Source organism: Diceros bicornis, chromosome 24 (genome assembly GCF_020826845.1).
Source record: "Diceros bicornis minor isolate mBicDic1 chromosome 24, mDicBic1.mat.cur, whole genome shotgun sequence".
Lineage (NCBI taxonomy): Eukaryota > Metazoa > Chordata > Mammalia > Perissodactyla > Rhinocerotidae > Diceros > Diceros bicornis.
Window position 1 is genome coordinate 3,305,158 of NC_080763.1, and position 20,845 is coordinate 3,326,002.

A 20,845-nucleotide genomic window follows, 5' to 3' on the forward strand; every position below is an offset into this window, starting at 1 on the left:
CGCGCACCGATGCACGGCTTCTCCAGCCATGCTGAGGCTGCGTCCCACATACAGCAACTAGAAGGATGTGCAACTATGACATACAACTATCTACTGGGGCTTTGGGGAGAAGAAAAGGAGGAGGATTGGCAATAGATGTTAGCTCAGAGCCGGTCTTCCTCAGCAAAAAGAGGAGGATTAGCATGGATGTCAGCTCAGGGCAAATCTTCCTCAAAAAAGAAAAAAGAAAAGAAAAGAAATGGCTTCTTCTTGAGAGGGAGTAGAAGAGGAAAAGGTGAAGTGCAGGTTTCACCTTCAGTTTAGTGAGGTGTTATGTACAGTAAAATGAACACGGATGAGTATTTACAAATGTATATGCCTTATAACCCCCCAGAACATGATATAGCATGATACCAGCACCCCAGAAGGCCTCCCGCACACGTTTTCCCCACTCAGTGTCCCACAATACCCCTGTGTCTATTTGATTTTTTTTATAATTAGACTATATTAATGTATGACTTTTGTAATTAAAAAAAGATATGAGGTCCATTAGTATCACCAAGTAACAAAACACAAATTACAAATGCGTGTATAACACAGACCCACTTGCATTAAAAACAAAAATGAATACATAAATCTATATTTGAATTTTTACTAAGAGCATGCATTAATTTTATAATTAAAGAATAGTTTAATATTTTGATGCTTAAAATGGCAAGTTTCAGTTAGAAAAAACAGCATCTTGCATAAGCAATTTTCCTGTGCCAAGCAAGTAAAGTACTGATTACTTTCTTTATTATTTTAGGACCCAGACTTTTCCTTTGTCTAGCTGCCTTTAAGATTTTTTTTTTAAACTTTCCAATGAGATAATTTTCTATTTCTATTATAAATACTGAAATTAGTGATTTTTTTTTTTTGTGAGGAAGATCAGCCCTGAGCTAACATCCATGACAATCCTCCTCTTTTTGCTGAGGAAGACTGGCCCTGGGCTAACATCTGTGCCCATCTTCCTCCACTTTATATGGGACACCACCACAGCATGGCTTGACAAGCGGTGCGTCGGTGTGCACCCAGGATCCGAACCCAGACTGCCAGCAGTGGAGCATGCGCATTTAACCGCTACGCCACGGGGCCGGCCCCTGAAATTAGTAATTTTTAAGTCAGTACTACACTGTAGAATTCACTCTTACTTGGAAAAATTATTTTCCCCAGACTTGGGATTAGGCTAGTTCAGTTGGTTCTCTCCTCATAGATAATTAAAGATTAGATATTTACCTAGTTACAGCTAGGAAGTGGAAAAGCATCCAAAAGCATGTCAGCTGACCACAGCTGTGTAAGCAGAGTATTTAAGAACTGACAGAATTTTATCATAATGTAAGAATCTGACTGAAGTCTGAGAATCATTAATTCACTCACGATCCTTTACCTCTTGAAACATTACTTTTGAAAAAAATAAACTTTGTTGAGGTATAATTTACACACTAATATTTCAATCAAATGTTCCTATTAGCATTCACAAAATATTTACTTTAAATATTATAATTGAAGATGATGCTACATAATGGTTAGAAATATGAGTGTTGGAGCCAGACAGACCTGGATTAAAATTCTAGCTCTGCCCCTTAGTAGCTTTGTGATCTTCGGCAAACTACTTAACCCTTGTAGGGTTCTTTCCTTATAAGTAAGATAGGGATAATGCCAAAATTACAGAAGTTCTGTGAGGATCAAATGAAAGATAATGTATGTATTAAATAATAGTTATCACTAATTGAATACATATAATTGTTGACCACGCTCATACTGAGATGCTCACAACTCAAGAAGCATGTGGAAACTAAGAAAAACTGAGCCTGCTTCCTCCTCAGTAAAACGAAGACTCTATGGCATGCTCACCAGCCCTGCAGGAGAGGAGTGTCTGGGAAGCACTGAGCAGTGTCTGGCGTCCCAAAGACGTCCTGTGTTGAGACGCAGGCAGACCTGCTGCCATGCACTGTGCACACAACATGCAGCTGATCACAGTTTCCGTATTTGGCCCAATAATTGACCAGAGTGCTGACTACTCATAAAAGCAGGCAAACCAGATTAATAATTCTTTTAAAAACTAATTTGACATTACTTTTCACATGCATATGGCACTCAATGGACTTCTCTGCAGATCATCAGCCTTCTACGTATCACACTCTTTGTGCATTTTCTTAGCATTTCACGTCAACTTCTTGAAACTCCTCAAATGTTTTTGTTTTTATTAAACTGCTTGGGTGTAGACAACTAAAACCTATTTTTCAATTCCCTCATTCAAAACACAACCACTTCACAGACACAAGAGAGCACACAGTGTATGTTTCCATTCACGAGGTTCAATGATAGGCAACACTACTCTGTGGAGACACAGGGGTATTGTGGGACACTGAGTGGGGAAAACGTGTGCGGGAGGCCTTCTGGGGTGCTGGTATCATGCTATATCATGTTCTGGGGGGTTATAAGGCATATACATTTGTAAATACTCATCCGTGTTCATTTTACTGTACATAACACCTCAATTTTAAACCCAGTCACTTAGTCTAAAAGATTTATGGCTTTCCCTCATCTTAATTCATCATCCTTTGTCTCCAAATTGTCTTTTCTTAAAGGACTGTAAAAATCTCTCATTTGCAATTCTAAGACTAATCCTGACTGATTTCAACCACTCCAAAATCATCCCGTAAATATACTTATCTATGTAGTTCTACGTTGTAAGAATTAAATGAGTTTCCATTTAAACTATAAAATAACTGAAAGCAGGAGCCAGCCTGGTGGCCTAGTGGTTAAGTGCGCGCGTTCTGCTTCAGCGACCTGGGGTTCGCTGGTTCACATCTTGGGCGCAGACCTACTCACGACTCATCAAGCGATGCTGGGGAGGCGTCCCACACAGAGGAGTTAGAAGGACCTACAACTAGGATATACAACTATGTACTGGGGCTTTGGGGAGAAAAAAGAAAAACAGGAAGAATGGCAACAGATGTTAGCTCAGGGCCAATCTTCCTCAAAAAAAAAAAAAGTAGGCCATATATATGAAAAGGGCAACTGTGTTAGGTCTCGGGTTAGGTTTAAAAAAAAAAAAATGAAAGCAGGGATTGTGTCTACTGTCAGATGCCTTCATCAATATAAATCACGTCTAAATTAAGTTTTAAAATTAACCTTATTCTAATGATGGACACACTCTTTTATTCCCTTTCACCTCCTCAATCTGTAGGCTTCTACCACTCCTTGCAACCCTTTCCCCTCATTCCCTCCTCCACAGTTGATGCAAAGTAAACTTGAAATTCTTTCTAAAATAATGATTTGTTCATTTTGTAACATAAGCAGAAACCAACAACTCTACAATGCAGGAATCTAAATTCCACGGTCTGACATTAAATATCTTCCAGCTGTGTGAGCCTGAAGTTCCTTGGAGGTCTCTCTCCCATTAGCTGGCTCAATTGGTTTGTTCACATCTTGTACTTTTCTTTTGTCAGGATGTTCTTTGTCAATATCATTCTTTCTGCTTAGACTACCTTTTCTTCCCATCAAAATCGTAGCCACTAGAACTTAAAAGTTTAATTCACAAACTTACTTCCCCAACTCATAAAGTGAATATACCTATTTGGAATTGTCTTGTCTTCTAAATTCCTGTAACATTACTTTCTACAACATTCACTTAGCATTTATTACTTCCTTAAGTATAGCAACTGTGTTTTTCAACTAGCCTCTAAACTACTTAAGAGTGAGGACTGTCTTATTTTTTGGTATCTCCCATATGCCATCAGTTCATGAGGAGTGACATAAACGTTAGAAGATATGTGACTTTAAGATGTTCCTCACCTTACTGTGCCATAATTTCTTCATCCTTAAAATATGAGTAATAACTGAATCCACTTCAATGGGTTGCAGTGAGAATTAAATGAGTTTCCATGGGTAAAGTGTGTGAAATAGTTCTAGGCACAAGTAAGCATTATATTAACTGTTTGCTTTCATTATCATCATCATCACCTCAGAATTTAAGAAACTAGGAATGAAGTGAATTAGTAAAATTAGTTTACACATTTGCTTGAGAGACCTACCCTAAGAAATGGACTTATAAATTGTGGCCAATGGAAAACACGGCAAACTGTACTATGTAATCTAATTGCTTAGTCATCTAGTTACCCAAAAGACATTGCCTGTGTTCCTGCTGGATGCCATATGCTGAGTTAGGTTCTGGTAACGAAAAGGTGAGAGGGAGTCCCATCATGCAGGGAGCTCACAATTACTAGGGGAGAACATGCAGTATAACACCAAACAGAGAAGTTGGATGACTTATGACAGAAGGATACCTACTTCAGGTTGGGGAGGTAATGGAAGGAAATCTGAGAAAGCTGCTTAAAGGAGAAAACCTTGGAGGAAAAAGGTAGAGAGGCAAAGGGATGGGCATATACAAAGCACATGGAAGGTTTATGTAACCTGACAGAAGTAATAATGCCTTAACTCGATAATGGTGGTTTTCACAGAATACAGGAAAAAGGAACTAAACTGAAAACTGTCCAATTTCTGCAAAGCAAAGAACTGAACTCAGTTAAGGTACTGTCCCTTTTTGACTTGTCCTCAGCAGAGACCAGCCTTGTTTTTCATTGATTGAACTGTTAACACCTGACATAATGATTTGCACAGGACAGACTCTGGTGGTGATTTCATGATTGAGGGATAAGATGCTGAAGGGGAGGTTTTTTTTAATTTGACCCCTCTCCTGACCTTCATAACCCATTTATCCACTATCAGAAAGACTCAGGCACACAGGCCCTAGTGCTCCCGCAGAGCCCCACTCAGTCGGTCTCACCAGATCCAGGGGTGATGAGAGGCCCCTCCAGCTCGGGCGCCTCATCTTCAGACTGGTCACCCAGCTTCTTCTTCCTTCTCTTTGTTGGATCTCGGGGTTTTTTCAACAGAGAAAGTTCTTCAGGATGTCTGATATCTATTAAAATAAGAAAACAAATTACCTTACTAGAATAATGAAAAATTGAAACACTTTACACATGGTAAATTCGTCTATTAATCCATTTCCAGATATAAATGTGTCATTTCCTCTGTGTATGTATTTTGGCAGATATTAACGCCATGCAAAAGACTGAAATATGACACTTTTAAAAATAATCTACCTGGAGCCGGCCCGGTGGTGCAAGCGGTTAAGTGCACGCTCCACTGCGGCGGCCCGGGGTTTGCTGGTTCGGATCCCGGGCGCGCACCTACGCACCGCTTGTCAAGCCATGCTGTGGCGGCGTCCCATATAAAGTGGAGGAAGATGGGCATGGATGTTAACTCAGGGCCAGTCTTCCTCAGCAAAAAGAGGAGGATTGGCAGAAGTTAGCTCAGGGCCGATCTTCCTCACACACACACACAAAAATAAAATAAAAAAATAAAAATAATCTACCAAAGCATGCTTAATTTCTAACTGTCTAATAAATGCAGTGACCTCAAAGTGGTGAGAGAACAACTGACTAGGATATAGAAAGGAATTATTAGAATTCTTATTTATATATTTTTTATCTAAAACCGTTAAGAAATTGAGCTTTATACTGTATGGTAGCCCTCATTCATTCTGTATGTCCTAAGCTACACATGATACATGAAGTGAATGTAATGCAAATACTTGCATATCATTACCAAATCTCAAAAATTTTAATTAATTCAAACTTTGCTGCATTGTATTGAATGGCTACAAGTTTCTGTGTCTCTCCTATTCATTTTCATGTGAGCAATCTGGTAAGAGGCAAAATGCTTAAATGAAAGTAATAAAAAGAATTAAAGGCGACCCAAATAAACATATATTACATTACATTATATATCATATATATTACATACCATGTCTATGAATTGCAAGAATTGACAAGAAGTCAATTCTCCCCAAATTCAGCTAAAGATTCAATGGAATCCTAGTCGAAATGCCAACTTGCTCTTTTGTACAAGTTGACAAGTTGATTGTAAAATTTACATGGAAATGAGAACAATCCTAGAATAGTCAAAGCAATTTTTGAAAAGAAGAATAAATTTGGACGACTTACACTACCTGATATCAAGACATCATAAAGCTACAGCAATCAGGACAGTGCAATTGTTGGCTAAATGATAAGACATCTGGACGAATGGAATAGAAGAGAGGGCCCAGAAACAGACCCAGATATAGGTAGTCAATTATTCTGGACAAAGGTGCCATGGCAGTTGAAGGGGAAAAGGAAACCTTTTCAACTACAGCAGTGCTGAACAAGAGATTCACATATTTTTTTAAAAAGAACATTAGCTCTTACCTAATACAATATGCAAAAATTAATTCTAAATGGATCACAGACTAAAAGAAATATAAGTAGATAAAGATTTCTTAGATAGGAAATACACACACACCACAAAAAAAAATGCCCTTTGTTAAAAACAAAAAAACCTGCTCTTTGAAAGACCTGCTGAGAAAACAAAAAGGCAAGCTGTACGTTGGGACAAAATACTTGCAAAACATACTATGTATATCTGACAAAGGACTTGTATCCAAAATATATAAGGAACCATACAACTCAATAATAAGCAGATCAAGGGGCTCAAGATTTGAACAAGGACTTAACCACGAATACGTAACAATGGCCAGGAAGCACCTGAAGAGACGCTTAACATGACTGCTCAGGGGAATGCAAATTAAAGCCACGAGACACCCACCAGAGTGGCCGACATTAACAAGACTGATAAGACCCAGTGTTGGTGAGGACGTGCAGGAGGAACTGGAACTCTCACACCTAGCTGGTAGGAATGTGAAATGAGACAATTTTTGATAATAGTCTGGCAGTTTCTTAAAAACTTAAACATGTACAATTCAGACATTCCACTCCTAGTTATCCACTCAAGAAAATGGAAAGCACATTTGTACTAGCTTTACTCATAAAAGCCAAAACTAGAAATAACCCAAATGGATAAACAAAATGATATTTTCATATCAGTGGAATACTACTCACAATGGAACACAACTCATAAGTAAAAAGAAACAAACCATTGATAGATGCAATAACGAACGTATCTCAAAATCACTACACTAAGGGGAAGAAGCCAATCAGAAGAGGGTATTTACTGTATGATTCCATTCATAAAATTCCAGAAAATGACAACAAATCTACAGTGACAGAGCAGACCAATGGGTGTCTGCCTAAAGTTTGAGGGCCAACGGAAATGTTCTGTATCCTGACTGTGGTAGTTTCACAGATTTAAACAAATGTTTACATTTGTCAAAACTCATCAAACTGTACACTTTAAATGGGTACAGTTTATTGTACATGAATTATACCAAAATAAAATTAATTTAAAAATAAAGAAGTATAAAGAGAGGGACAGCCAAGAAAAAAAAAGAAGAAAACAGCGAGGAGAAGCACTAGGTCTGTATAGCCTCAGTTTGGCAGCACTACACTAAATGTCAGGGTATGAGTAGAACAGACAACAACATGCAAGTCACTAAGTAACACGTGATGCTACAGACTCTAGGTCACTGGATCAAAGTTTCACATGTGGCAGTCTGTACCTTCAGGAGCCCACAACACCCACACAGCTGAATCCAGCAGCATCAATTCACGAAGTGTTCTGTTTGTAGGGGACCTGTAACTGGATGGACCATCCTGTTGCAGAGTTGATGAGGCACAATTTGAGACAGAACAAACTACCTGGATTCAAATCTCAGCTCCACTATTTATTAGCTGTGACTTGGGATAAGCTACTCGGCCTGCCCGAGTCCGAGTTACCTCAACTGTAAAATGAGAAAACTAGTACCTCAGGAGGTCGTTGTGAAAACTAAATGATAAATATGGGTAAAGTTCTTTGAACAGGGCCTGGCACAAAACAAGTACTTTGTAAGCATTAGGTATTGTTTTTCTCTAATTTAAAAAAATATACAATCATGGTAGAAATTTGGAAATAACAAAAAAGTATAAATAATCGAGCCATTTAAAACATGTTCTTTCACTGAAAAATAGAATATGACTATGCATATAGGTGATTATTTCAATAGATGTATGAAATTCTACTGTGTAATTATATCATAATTTAACCATTCTTCTAATACTGAGCCCATTATAAACAATGGTTCTACAAACATCTATCTACATACAGATTTTTCCACATTTTATTTGTTTAGGAGTTCACTAGAGTCGAATGAACTGGAATCAAATGCTATAATAATTTTAAGGCAAAAGTACAGCAAGATGGGCACGTGTTATTTTTTAAAGCTTTGCTTATTTGAAAAACAGTATGTTTATCTCCTTGTTTTACTTTACATTTCTTTGATTACTAGTGATGTTATACATTTCCTCATGGGTTTCTAGCCATTTACATATATTTCCTTCCTGGGCTGGCCTCGTGGCTTAGCGGTTAAGTGCGTGCGATCCGCTGCTGGCGGCCCGGGTTCGGATCCCGGGCACGCACTGACGCACCACTTCTCTGGCCATGCTGAGGCCACGTCCCACATACAGCAACGAGAAGGATGTGCAGCTATGCCATACAACTATCTACTGGGGCTCTGGGGGAAAAAATAAATATATAAATACATATATTTCCTTCCTTTGCTAATTTTTATATTAGATTTCTTCAAATCAAAGTTAATTTGCATGTAAAAGTTAACATGGCAGCAACCACTGCAAACCACTCTGAATGTTTGTTTTTTTGCTCAGGAAGAGTCACCCTAAGCTAACACCTGTTGCCAATCTTCCTCTTTTTTTTGCCTGAGGAAGATTAGCCCTGAGCTAATACCTGTGCCAATCTTCCTTTATTTTGTACGTGGGTCACCGCTGCAGCATGGCAGATGAGTGGTGTAGGTCTGCACCCAGGATCCAAACCTGAGAACCCAGGCCGCCAAAGGGGAGTGTGCTGAACTTAACCACTATGCCATGGGGCTGGCCCCTGAACTTTCGTTTTTTAAAAAATTTATTTTAGGGGCCAGCCTGGTGTAGTGGTCAAGTTCGTGCACTCCACTTTCGGGGGCTGGGGTTCGCAGGTTGAGATCCCAGGTGCAGACTGACGCATCACTTGTCAAGCCATGCTGTGGTGGCGTCCCATATAAAGCAGAGGAAGATGGGCACAGATGTTAGCCCAGGGCCAATTTCCTCAGCAAAAAGAGGAGGATTGGCATCGGATGTTAGCTCAGGGCTAATCTTCCTCACACACAAAAAATTCTTTTATATACACCTTGTTCCATGTTTTTAAAAAAGGCCAGGGCTGGCCCCGCGGCTTAGCGGTTAAGTGCTCGCGCTCTGCTGCTGGTGGCCAGGGTTCGGATCCCGGGCGTGCACTGACGCACCGCTTCTCCGGCCACACTGAGGCCGTGTCCCACATACAGCAACTAGAAGGATGTGCAGCTATGACATACAACAATCTACTGGGGCTTTGGGTGAAAATAAATAAATAAATAAAATCTTTAAAAAAGGCCAAATAAATCTTTTAACAACTATATGGGTTTTTTGTTTCTCTGTTGGTTATTTGAATTTTACTATTAGGAACACTCTGGCACACATTGGGTTTTTGTTCTGTTCTGTATTTTACAGACTATTTTCTGTGGAATGTTTTTCTGAAACATGAAAATAGAATTACCATAAAAACTATCCTGAACAGATTATGTTACCAGAGAGTAGGTGAACATAACTGCTCTTAAATTTTTTTTTTTTTTGTGAGGAAGATCAGCCCTGAGCTAACATCCATGCCAATTCTCCTCTTTTTGCTGAGGAAGACCGGCTCTGAGCTAACATCTATTGCCAATCCTCCTCTTTTTCCCCAAAGCCCCAGTAGATAGTTGTATGTCATAGTTGCACATCCTTCTAGATGCTGTATGTGGGACGCAGCCTCAGCATGGCCAGAGAAGCAGTGCGTTGGTGTGCGCCCGGGATCCCAACCAGGCCGCCAGCAGCGGAGCGCGCGCACTTAACCGCTAAGCCACGGGACCGGCCCCTAACTGCTCTTAATTTTAACAAATTCAGGGTAAGTACATCTTAAGTACTAAACAGCAGAAATCACGTTAAAGACAAATACTTGCTCCTTAAATTCTGTCCCTTTCTTAAAGGCTTCCAGGCATATCTGATTTCTTTTTAAAGTTAAAAATAGTACAGCATATTTTTTAGCTAAAGTTACACAATTAAAAATCAAAGATTTTTTTCATTCCTGTATATTCAAAGTGGGTTAATTCACATTAACCCACTTATCCTCAAATGTAATTTTTGAGGTCTGATGAATTTTGGGGGGTTTGATGCCTTGCTATGATTACATAGATTCAGAAACTCAAAAGATATTTCAAATATATCTTTTGAACCCTATTTATCTAATTAATAGAACTGCATCATCATTTCCTAGACTACTTTTAGAAGAAACAAGATTTAACATGCTAAGAGACCTAATGATTTACGAGTTGCACTTGCAATTTTCAGTGTATCCTCAGCTTTAAATGCCAACACTGCCACACTGGGAAAGGAAGGCATCAGAAAATTCTAAGCTTCTGAATAGTCAGTTATCTACACTGCTTCAGTACTAGTGGGGGCAGGGTGGTGGTAGTAAACCCTCTCTCCACCCGTTTGCTCCTCCCAAGTAAATCAGGCACTGGTACAGGGTGAAAAATCTAAAAAGTGTAGAAGGACATAAAATGAATCATGCTTGAGGGAGATGACGTGCTTCTATCATTTCACCATAGTCGAGTGGGAGAAGGGAAAGCAAGCATATATCTGTAATTTGAAAAGGCCTCCCAAATGTTTCTGGTATGTCCCTCCTGCTTGAGAACCACTGTACTACATGACTCATACTTTGAGATTTTTTTTTCCTAGGTCATTTCCTGTCCAGCTCACAGACCAGCTATTAATGTTACTAGAAGAATGAATACCGTTAACTAGCTTTTTGGTCAGCCATAAGCAGATGAAGCAGTTCTTAACCAGATGTGCCCATGAGAATTGCTTGTGAGGTTAAAAATAATAATATTAAAAATACATGCTTGGGGGGCTGGCCTGGTGGCGTAGTGGTTAAGTTCTCACGCTCCGCTTTCTGGCGGCCCGGGATTCACAGGTTCAGATCCTGGGTGCGGACCTAAACACTGCTCATCAAGCCATGCTGTGGCAGGTGTCCCCCATAGAGGCAGACAGGCAGAGATGTTAGCCCAGGGCCAATGTTCCTCAGCAAAGAGAGGAGGACTGGCAACAGGTGTTAGCTCAGGGCTAATCTTCCTCACCAAAAAACAAAACAAAACAAAACAAACAAACAAAAAAAGCTTGGGCCACACCCCCAAATACCCTTAGTGACTCAGGACTTCCAACAGCTTGTTTCAAAAAAGCTCTAGTGATGGACCTTAACTAGACTTAATGCGCTGATCATTTCATAATATATACAAATATCGAATGATTATGTTGTACACCTGAAACTAACATAATGTTATACGTCAATTATATCTCAATAAAGCTCTATAGGTAATTCTGATTCCAACTTCTCCTTGAGAACTAGTAGTTTAGGGAAAGGGGATAAGGGAGAAAAATGACTTCTTATTTCTCTAATGTAGGTAGTTCTATTTTGGAACAGGGCAGCCATTGGCTACACATGAAGTCTGTGAATAAGTGGTTTTCATTTCATTATAGCAATAACAAAAAAGTAAAGTAAATCTACACCTTCACATAAGATACTAATTATTTCACTGATACCGGAATTCAGGACTTACTTTACTCTGTGTCTTGATTCAAGAAGGAATTAAACTAGTGAATTTAGGAATCTGAATCACATGTATAAGAGTGGGCCTGGTGAAGAGTATAAATAATTAAACAAGGTTTATACTAACTAAAATAAAATACACCTAGAGGACTATAAGATATAACAACTTTAAAATGGGCACACCCAGGGCCGGCCCAGTGGCGCAAGCGGTTAAGTGCGTGCGCTCCACTGCGGTGGCCCGGGGTTCACCAGTTCGCATCTTGGGCGTGCACCAACCCACTGCTTGGCAAGCCATTCTGTGGCAGCGTCCCATATAAAGTGGAGGAAGATGGGCATGGATGTTAGCCCAGGGCCAGTCTTCCTCAGCAAAAAAAGAGGAGGATTGGCAGATGTTAGCAAAGGGCTGATCTCACCAAAAAAAAAAAAAAAGGGCACACCAAAATACAATGCTATCTTTCATTTATGCTGAATTTTATAGTTCAATAAAAAAGATAAACTAGCATTTATGAGTCACTACACAAAGCAATGATCCAGGACCTCTTTACATCAGAAAGATACACTATACAGCACTGAAATTTAATGTTCAAAATCAATACAATGTTGATTTTGACAAATCTAGCAGAAGATAGACTACATTAACTATATATATATTTGTGTGTGTGTGTGTATATATATCTCTCAAAAACTACGGGGGTGAGGAAGTAGGAAACTGAGGAGCAGAGAAGGGTTCTCAGGCAAGATAATAATCAGATTTTAGTTTAAAAATAAATTTTCCTCCAGAGTTTCTGGTTAAACATGTATATCGAGCTTGTACATTAATTTTCACTCCTCAAAATCATACAAAAAAATAAAGAAATAAAACATGAACCTAAAGACATAAAGAATGGGAGAAAACATCAGATAAGAAATGTCAAAAAAATTTGGGGAGACAGAAGCCAGATGGGACAGTGGTAAACAACTTAGCAAAGTGAAGAAATATAAAAACAAGGTGTTTGCAGAAGGAGATACCAATGGGAAACACAAGCGACTCACTGTGCCAAACATCAAGCATGACCAAGCACTGAAAAGAGAGACGTGAAAAATGAATCCTGCCCCATACTGGAGTAAACCTACCCCTTAGAGACACACCCTGGAGGATTCCTTAGAGGAAAACCTGAACAGCTCTAGGGGAAAGATCTTTCAGATACTGACATTTGAAACAGCTTGCTCACTATATCCAACTACCCTCGACAGAGGGGTGACAAGCTAAACCCCATTCCATGTAGAGCTTCCTATTACGTATCTGTAGTGCCCATCATTAAATGTATGAATGGACAGTCAATGACTGACAGACATTTGAGAAAGGACTCTGTAGTAGACTTGTAAAGATGTCCCCTTAAAATTCCTGTCCCTGGGGCCGGCCCCGTGGCTTGGCGGTTAAGTGCGCGCACTCCGCTGCTGGCGGCCCGGGTTTGGATCCCGGGCGCGCACCGACGCACCGCTTCTCTGACCATGCTGAGGCCGCGTCCCACATACAGCAACTAGAAGGATGTGCAGCTATGACAGACAACTATCTACTGGGGCTTTGGGGGGAAAAATAAATAAATAAAATTATAAAAAAAAAAATTCCTGTCTCTGATTATACAATCATACACTAATCTAGAACTGCTGTGAACAGATATTGCAAATGCAATTAAGGTTACTAAATCAATTGATTTTAGGGAGATGACCCTGGATTCTCTTGGTGGGTCCAATGTAATCACACAAGGTCTGCCAAAGAGAGGAGGAAGGGAGAAGAGGGGAGCAGAGGAGAGATGACACAAAAGGAGAGGTCAGCTAGATTCCAAGAGTGAGAAGGACTGGACTAGCTGTTGCTAGCTTTAAAGATGAAGGAAGTGGGCCACAAGTCAAGGAATTCAAGAGGCTCTAGAATCTGAGAATGACCCCTGGCACACAAGCCAGGGGAAACCTCAGTCCTACAGCCACATGGAGCTGAATGCTACCATGGAGAATTCTTTCTCAGAGTCTTCAGGAAGGAACACAGCACTGCTAACACCTTAATTTCAGCCCTATAAACTCTAAGCAGAGGACCCAGCTAAGCCACACTGCGCCCAGATTTTTAACCTACAGACACTGTGAGATAATAAATTTGAGTTATTTTAGGCTGCTAACTTTATGGTAATTTGTTATGATAGCAATGAAAACTCACAGAGCTTCTAACATGAAAGAGATCAAATGAAAAAAAGAACAACAACTTAGGGAAACAGAGATAATGCAGAGAACTGAAGGACAAAACAAAAACCTCTTAATTACAATTCTCAGAAAGATAAGACGATGTCTATGAGAGATGAACAGGATGTTATAAAGAACACCCAGAGATTAAGAAAGAGATCTTGGATATTAACAAGGGGGAAAGGTCCTTTCCATTTTTTTTTTTACTATTTTGTTGAGGTTTAACTTTATTATAAAGCCCACAAAATCTTAAATGTATTCATGAATACCTGGGTAACAAACATCCAGATAAAAATATAAACCATCAAGATTAAAATTTGATAGCCACAATAAAAAATCCAATAGAAGAGACAGAAAGTCAAGAGGATCAATCCAACAACAATGTCTAATTACTAGTAACAGAGAAAACAAAGGAGAGGAAGTAGGGCGCATTACTATGATATTTCAAAATGGCAGGGAAAAGAAAAGATCTTAAAATTTCCAGAGAGAAACAGCAGTCTACAAAGAAAGGATGTAAATAAAAATTAAGAACACCATCAGAACTATTAATAACACTGGAAGCTAAAACAACTGAACAATGACTTCCCAATTCTGAGGGAAAATAATTTTCAACCCAACAATTCTATCAAAGGGCAAAATACAGACATTTTCAAATAAAACATCTCAAAAATTTACATCCCATTCACCTTTTTCTTAGTATGCTGATGGGAGGATATAGACCACCAAAATAAGGAAGCAAATCAACACTAAGGAAAATGCAAGGATCCAATACAAGAGAGGAGAAGACATTTTCCTTGGACAATGGGGAAGGGAAGTCCTGGGGCTATGACTATACACCTTGGCCTAGAAAACATCTACCTCAGACTGGAACAGGAGGATGGAGTGGTTTCAGAGTGTGTCTAGGAAGAAAAAAAGGTTGGGCGGGGGGTAGATTATTATCAGATAACATATTTGATCACAAAAACTATAGAGAATGTAGAATGAAGAAGAATCAGCAACAGATACAGGTTGAAAACTAAGCAAATGATAAACAAAAAGGCATATGAGATGGGAAAGGTAAAAATATACTCTTAGGTTCAACAAGTAAAAATATTTACCTTGTTAAAATAATGTAAACAATGATAATGATTTAGTCAAAAATTATGTTATAATAAAGGGAAAAAGAAAAAGTTCAGTAAAAAGAAGTGAACAGATCTATAACTGATAAAACAAGAAATAACAATATAAGCACATTATTTAGAATTATGGAACTAAAAGTCAGAAACACTAAAAGAGTAGAAAGTGGTAGGGAATGTGATTAGAGGCTGAGGAGAAATAGGGCAGAAAAGTGGTTTTACGTTATAAGCCTTTTTAACTCTGCATCTAGTGCTTTGATAAAAAAACATTTCAAAACCTTTCTGTTTACTGTGTAAAGAACGTATTGGAAGGAACCAGAATGGATAACGGAGACCGTTTAGGAGGCTGTTGGAACAGTCCAGGGGAGAGACGGTGGTGGTATGGTCTAACAAAGCCGTAGGGGTGAGGGGTGGCAGAGACGGAAAGATGTGAAAAGATTCAAGATGTGTCTTGGAGGTAAAATGAACACTTCCAGGTGACTGATGAGATGTGCAGGTAACGAAGAGAGTGGTGCTAAGGATGACTCCCAAGTTTCTGGTATGTGTGTCTGGGATGGTGCTGCCTTTTACTGCTGTGGAGACTTCTGAGGGACAGAGTGCGGAGGTGGCAGCGCAGGGATTTAGAAAGGAATACCATGAGCGCAGTTTTGAACATGTTCAATGTGAAATTTCTCTGAAGGAAAAGGTTTTGTTACTATGAATAATGCTTCAATCAGCAAATGATGGCTTTCTAGAAAAGGTATAAGGCTAGAAGAAAATCAAGGATAAATTAAGAAGGGAGGGCGTCAACTAAGATGAAGTAACAGGAACTTGACTTTTACCCTCGTGCTTTATTTCAACAACAAGAAAGGAAAAGAAAGGTTTTCAGACACTAGACAACAAGGAGCACACGAGAGAAGAGAAAAAAACAGGATGAGCCCTCTGAGGATATCAACTTACTGCCTAGAAGTAGTTTGGGGCAGGGAGGAGCAAACAGAGGCAGGTCTTGCTGAGCTGAGAGATTTCAGATGAAATTCAGGGAGGCCAAGATGGCTAGCATTTGTGGGTCAGAGTACAGGAAAGAAGGGAGCTCCACAGAGAAAGCTCCAGAGATAGGCAGTTAGCCACTGCAGTCTGGCTGAGTACTAAGGCCCCCTAACACACAGGGCATTCAGAAGAATCCCCAGAATGAAATTAGCCCCAGAATAATGGTAGCTCTGGACCTACCCTAACAAAGCTTAAAAACAAGTATCAAAAGGATCCAATTGATTCCAAGTACTCTGACTATTGACCAGAAAAAAAGCCAATACTACCTTAAAGGAATACAAAAAGAAATCCAGCCACCAACAGGTAAAATTAATAAAGTCTAGCATTCGATAAAAAATTACCAGGCAAAAAGAAGCAGGAAAATAGATGCATTACGAGAAGTAAAGGGAAAAAAAGAGACTAACAAGCAGAAATAACCACGATGACAGAATCAGTAATCAGATATTAGAATAGCTATTAGAAATATACTCTGTATGTTTAAGAAAGCAGAAGAAAGCATAAACATAATGAGGAGAAAAATGAAAGATTTATGTATTTTTAAAAGGCCAAAATAAAACTACTAGTGGTGAAAAGTACATCTGTAATGAAAAATATACCCGATGGGATTAACAGCAAATTAGCAGAAGAAAGATCAATGAACCTGAAGTCACAGCGACGGACACCACCCAAAGTGAAGCACAGAGAACACAGACTGAAGGGAGGAACAGAGCACCAGGGGCCCGGGGAACAACAGTCGGTCTCACAAACATGAAACCAGCGTCCCACAAAGGATGGGAAGTGTGGGAAGGGACACCAAAAATTAATTGAAGAACTAATGGTTGAAAATCATCCAGATTTGATGAAAACCATAAACCCACAGATCTAAGAAACGCAATGAACCTGGAACAGGATAAACCTAAAGAAAACTATGCCAGGACACATCAGAATTAAATTGCTAAAAACCAGGATAAAGATAAATTCCTAAAAGGCTAACAGAGAAAACATACAGAGAAACAAATAAAAGACCAATAACAGACTTCTCTGAAATTATGCAAACCTTAAGAAAATAGCAAGACACCTGAAAATTATTGGAGGGGGAAAACATATCTAGAGTTCTTCAACCAGATGCATTATCTTTTAAAAATGAAGGCAAAATCGACACTTTTGTAGACAAACAAAAGGTGAAAAACATCACCATTATAAAAAGAAGGTCATATGAAGTTCTTCAGATAGAAGAAAAAGGATACCATATGGAAAGTATCCTCACAAAGAACACTGAAAAATGGTAAATGTATGTGCAATTACAAAAGACCATTTTCTTTATTTTCTAATACTCTTAAAAGACAATTATTGTCTTAAGGGGAAATAAGATATTGTGAGTTTAGTATAAGTGAAAGTAAAACATATGACAATAGCACAAAGGACAGAAAAGGGGACACAGAACTACACTGTTGTGAGATTGCTATACTATGTATGAAATGGTATACTATTTGAACATAGAGTGTAAATAAGTTAAACTCATACATTGTAAACCCTAGAACAACCACTAAAAGGATAAAATAAAAGAGGCAATAGCTAGTAAGTCACAAGGGGAGATAAATGTAATCATAACAAAGTCCCCTCAATCCAGAAGAAAAGGAAACAGAAAAAAACGGAACACATAGAAAATAAGAAATAAATACCATACAAAAACCAAATACCAAGATGGCAGATTTAAACCCAGCCACACTGATAATCACATTAAATATAAATGGTCTAAACAGTTTATAAAAGGGCAGGGATTATCAGAATAAATAAAAAAGCCCTAGCTATATGTTGTTTACAAGAAATCTAGTTTAAACACAGATAGATTAAAAGAAACAGTACAGAAAAAGATATACTATGCTAATACTAATCAAAAGATAGCTATAGCATTGTTTTAATATCAGACAAGGTATATTCCAAAGCAAACAAGATTATCAGGGATATAGAGGGTCATTTCATAGTGATGATAAATTCTTCAAGAGGACATAACAATTCTAAATGTATGCACATACTACTAAGACTACTTCAAATAAAACTGACAGAAGTGAAAGGAGCAAGAACAAATCAACAATTACAGTTGAAAATTTCAACATCCCTCTCTAAATCAAGCAACTCGACCTATCCTGTATAGAACATTCCCACCCAATGACAATATAATATACATTCTTTTCACATGCACATAAACTTTTGTGTTTTGGGGATAAACCTCACTTGATCATGATGTGTTAATCTATCATATATTGCTAGATTCAATTTGCTAAAATTTTAAGGAGTTTTTTGTCTACAAACAAAAATCATAAAAGATCATAAACTGGTCTTCAAAATTAAAACTTCTGTTCTTCAAAAGACACTTAATGAAATGAAAAGGTAAGCCATAGACAGTAAGAAAGCATATGCAAAATATATGCCCAATAAATTTCCCATATCCAAAATATGCAAAAAACAATGCTTACAACTCAATAAGATGACAAACAATCTAATTTTATTTTTTAAAAAAAGGGAGGCAAAGGATTCAAACAGACACTTTACCAAAGAAGATACAGGGATGGCAGTTAAGCACATGAAAAGATGTTCAACATCATCAGTCATTAGGGTATTGCAAATTGAAGCCACAAAGAGATATTACCCCACATCCACCGGAACAGCCAAAATTAGAAAATGTTACAGGTAGTTTAAGTGATTCTCCATTTCCTTTTCATCTTTATAGAAAAAGTAATCTTTATTGTTACCGCTAAAACAAACTTTTTGTATTAGAATCTTTATGTACAACTTAACTGAGATTATTTTTATAATTAAAAAAAATTTTTTTTAAACACAACTGAGCTTCAGTTAGAGCTCCGTCCCACTACCACTGTGTGCTTCTCCACCCCTATCAAATAGAGATTCTTCTTCACAAGAGCAGAACATAAAGAGAAAACATGTGAATGAATTAGTATATGTCTAATGTTACCAGACATATACTAATGTCTAAGACCCAAATTACACGTCCTATTGATGATATGGAATGGTAGCAAGCTCTAAACACAGAACATATTCTCTTATAGTAGCTCTACATAATTTCTCAATTAAACTTTGGGAGAATTTCCATTTCCCTTTTTTTCCTTTATTGTGAGGAAGATCGGCCCCGTGCTAATATCTGTGCCCACCTTCCTCCATTTTGTATATGGGATGCCGCCACAGCATGGCTTGATGAGTGGTGTGTAGGTCCGCACCCAGGATCCGAACCTGCGAACCCTGGGCCAGCAAAGGGGAGCGAGCGAACTTAACCACTACACCACCAGGCCAGTCCCCTGATTTTCTTTTAAAAAGGCTCTTCATTTGTAAAGCCTGCATGTCAGAACACACGTTTCATAAAATAACTTAGCATGCTTTGCCAACAGTGTTTCTTTCAAAAAGGAAAGGAAAATGTAACTAAAAACCTCACTTAAAATCATTACACAGAAGCATTTTCTTAAGAGTTAAAATTATAAAAGAAAACCAAGGTCATTTTTACCAAATAAAAAAATTGGAAAGTAATCTGCCAAAACTCAGACAGGAAGAAATAGACAATCTGAATATGCCTGTATCTACTAAAGAAATTGAATCAATAATTAATAATCTTCCAAAACAGAAAGCACTAGGGCCAGATGGGTTCACTGGTAAATTCTACCAAACACTTTTTTTCTCATTTTATTGAGATATAACTGACATACAGCACTGTGTAGGTTTAAAGTGTACAGCATAATGACTTGACTTATACAGACTGTCAAATGATTACCACAATAACTTTAGTTAACATCCACCATCTCATATAGGTACACAAAAAAGGCGTTTCTTTCCCTGATTAGTACTCTTAGGATTTACTCTCTTAACAACTTTCCTATATATCATAGAGCAGTGTTAACTATAGTCATCATGTTGTACATCACATCTCCAATACTTAATTATCTTATAACTCTATGTTTGTACCTTTTGATCACTTTTACCGAATTCCCCCACTCCCCATCCCTTGTCTCTGGTAACCACAAATCTGGTTGCTTTTTCTATGAATTTGGTTTTTTGTTTGTTTTGGTATTTTTTAGATTCCACATGTAAGTGAGATCATACAGTATTTATCTTTCTCTGACTTATTTCACTTAGCATCATGCCCTCAAGGTCCGTCCATGTTGTTGCAAATGGCAGGATTTCCTTCTTTTTTATGGCTGGATAATATTCCATTGTATATACACACCACAACTTCGTTATCCACTCATCTGTTGACGGACACCGAGGTTGTTTCCATGTGTTAGCTATTGTAAATAACCCTTCTATGAGCATGTGGGCACAGATCTCTCTTTGACACAGTGTTTTTGTTTCCTTTGGATATATTACCAGAAGAGGAACTGCTGGATCATATGGTAGTTCCATTTTTAACTTTCTGAGGAAACTCGATACTGGTTCCCGTAGTGTCTGCACCAATTTACAATCCTACCAACAGTACACAGGAGTTCCCTTTTCTCCACAACCTTGCCAGCATTTATCTCGTCTTTTTGATGACAGCTATTCTAATAGATGTGAGGTGATATCTCACAGTGGTTTTCATTTGCATTTCCCTAATGATTAGTGATGTTGAGCACTTTTTCATATACCTGTTGACCATTTGTATATCTTCTTCTGAAAAATGTCTATTCACGTCCTTTGCCCCTTATTAAATTGGGTTACTTGGTTTTCAGCTACTGAGTTGTATGTATCCTTTATATATTGTGGATAGTAATCCCTTATCAGATATATGATTTGCAAACACTTTTTCCCATTCCATAGATTGTTTTTCATTTTGTTGATCATTTCTTTTGCTGTGCAGAAATTTT

At 38.3% G+C, this 20,845-nt stretch overlaps 1 protein-coding gene across 2 annotated transcripts in view; it reads right to left on the reverse strand.

Moving 5' to 3' along the window:
• The window catches only part of FERMT2 (FERM domain containing kindlin 2), a 92,840-nt gene that overhangs the window by 24,659 nt on the left and 47,336 nt on the right, over nucleotides 1–20,845 (reverse strand). For both annotated transcript variants that reach the window (XM_058566925.1, XM_058566924.1), the window contains exon 4: nucleotides 4,811–4,945. In XM_058566925.1, coding sequence (XP_058422908.1) covers nucleotides 4,811–4,945 — 135 coding nt within the window. The remainder of the gene's footprint in view (nucleotides 1–4,810; nucleotides 4,946–20,845) is intronic.